Genomic DNA, 2,500 nt, shown 5'->3' on the forward strand with positions numbered 1-2,500 from the left:
TTCTCTTCGCATCGCGCTGTGCGGATTTATGAAGGATCAGCGGCACTCCGCTTAACAGTTTAAACCTCCGTCGCCCGCTGTGCGCTCGGCAGACAAGGAGACGGAGGCGCTACGTGCTATTTCGGCATTCCAGGCCAAATCCGGACAGTGATGGGGAGCCTGGTGCCTGGTGCGGCTGCCTGGCTCTATTGACACTCCCAAGGGAGCTGGAGGTCAGTGGAGATCCCATGACTAGTGTGGCTCCACAGCACAGCCTGATCGGAGGAGACGTCTCACTCATGCGAGCGGACGCGGCTCGCGGAGCGTAACGTCAGGAGAGGGGTCATCAGGGAGCGCTTGAGCATGCTACGCAAAACACTACGTGATGTGCAGCCAACCACGCGCACACACACACACACACACACACACACACACACACACACACTGCCTGAGGTGTAAAAGCATGACTCTGAGAAAGCTGCCGGAACAAAAACAACACATGAGCACCAGGGGGAGAGGGGAGATGGGCACGCGGTCAATCTGTGTGTGTGTGTGTGTGTGTGTGTGTGTGTGTGTGTGTGTGTGTGTGTGTGTGTGCACTGAGTTACAGTCTTTCAGTTGAATGCATGTTAACACAAATCTTAAGTTTAGGTTGAGTGTGTGTCTTGTGTGTTCATGTGTCTTCGAGTGGTGATGTTTTTAAGGAGAGTAATGACTGTGTGTACTGTATATGTGTCTACAGGAGTGTGTTCGCGACTGGTCCCAGATCAGACTGTGGGTTGCTGACCCTAGCTAACCTGTAGTGAGGAGCTGGAGAGGAGAGCGAGGCGAGGTGGACCATCCGCTTACCTGTCTGCAGGTGTGTGGGCGGCTGACGCCATGAGCACGTTCATGTTGGACACGGGCCTCAGCAGACTGCAAAAAGACAGAACCCACTGTCAAACACACACAACAAGCTAATCTCATACACGCACACACACAAACAAGCAACAGACACAGACATACTCATGCATGTTTCTCACACACACACACACACACACACACACACAAACAAACAGCATCATCATCATCATGATCATTATCACAAACCCAACTTACTGTTATATTCAGTATCAGACGCATGACCATAACTATCACAAATCTACAAACACACACCAGATTCACCCGCACAAACCCACACACCCCACAATCACACACCACGCTTTACGTCAGACGCTCTCTCACCCCTCCTAATTACGCAGCATAAGAGTGCTTCTTCTTGATTTGAAACTTTACAACAGAAACACACACACACACACACACACACACAGATACACACACAAACACAAATACAATCTTAGCCAGAAACACAAAGTTGCATTCCTGCTTGACACTAGCGGTTCGGTCCCTCTCCTGGACAAAGCTGATGAGGTTACCCCAAGGGCTGCAGGAGAATTCTGATTAAGACAGGCCTGGGCCCGTGAGACGGGAGAGAGGGAGAGAGGGAGGGAGGGAGGGAGGGAGGGAGGAGGAGACACAGAGGAAGGGAGAGGAAATGAAAGAGAGATGAAGAGGGGGAGAGGGTGACATTGTGGAAGGTAATTTACGGGGCTAAACACAGCCATTGCCCCCCACTCCCCACTCCCCACTCCCCACTCCCCCTTCTCTTTCTCTCTGCCTTTTTCTCTATTTCATCTGAAGGACAAAATAGCTGAGTGCTTTGGTTTGCCTGGGTGCCTGTCGAAGTGGCACAGGCAGAGATTCGACTAGTCTTGCTTCCAGACACTTTCTGTCTCTCCCTGTCTCACCTACTCCCCTCTGTCTGTCTCTCCCTGTCTCACCTCCTCCCCTCTGTCTGTCTCTCTTGCTCAGTCAAACAATATCTCATAATCTCTCTCTCTCTCTTCTCCGCTCCGCATGCCTGTGTGTGCAAGTGTGTGTGTGTGTGTGTGTGTGTGTGTGTGTGTGTGTGTGTGAGAGTGTGTTTGTGAGACACGTGGCATGCCAGGTGTGTGAGATGTGATGGACATTAACAAGGACACACACACACACACACACACACACACACCTATGCGTATGACAACATCATAATGCACAGACACCCACACTCAGCCGTATGTTTTTGCACACTTGAGTGCATACGGATATCTACACACACCGAGGGATGCATGGAGGTGCACAAACACACATGCACAAACACACATGCACAGGCGCAAGCATATTCTCACACGCAAACTCTGATCTGCATACAAAGATTACCACGCACTCGCGCACATTCATACACTCAGGCAAATGCAATTTTACACACACGTTCATCACACGTGCAGATATAAACACACACAGATATAAACACGCATCCACATGCAAAACACAGACAGCATGTACAAAATGTGCATATCTATATACATAGAAATATTAGATGTACACACATGAAATGCACACACAGACACACACACACACACACACACACACAAAGACACTCTCTCTCTCCCTAACACAAACACACACAGACTCTTTCTCTCCCTAACACACACACACACAC

At 49.9% G+C, this 2,500-nt stretch overlaps 1 protein-coding gene across 6 annotated transcripts in view; it reads right to left on the bottom strand.

Moving 5' to 3' along the window:
* dtnbb (dystrobrevin, beta b) overlaps window positions 1-2,500 on the bottom strand; it is a 26,795-nt gene that overhangs the window by 8,618 nt on the left and 15,677 nt on the right. For all 6 annotated transcript variants that reach the window (XM_031581038.2, XM_031581036.2, XM_031581040.2 and 3 more), the window contains exon 12: window positions 829-894. In XM_031581038.2, coding sequence (XP_031436898.1) covers window positions 829-894 — 66 coding nt within the window. The remainder of the gene's footprint in view (window positions 1-828; window positions 895-2,500) is intronic.

The sequence above is a fragment of the Clupea harengus genome, chromosome 14, assembly GCF_900700415.2.
Source record: "Clupea harengus chromosome 14, Ch_v2.0.2, whole genome shotgun sequence".
In the NCBI taxonomy this organism is placed as follows: domain Eukaryota; kingdom Metazoa; phylum Chordata; class Actinopteri; order Clupeiformes; family Clupeidae; genus Clupea; species Clupea harengus.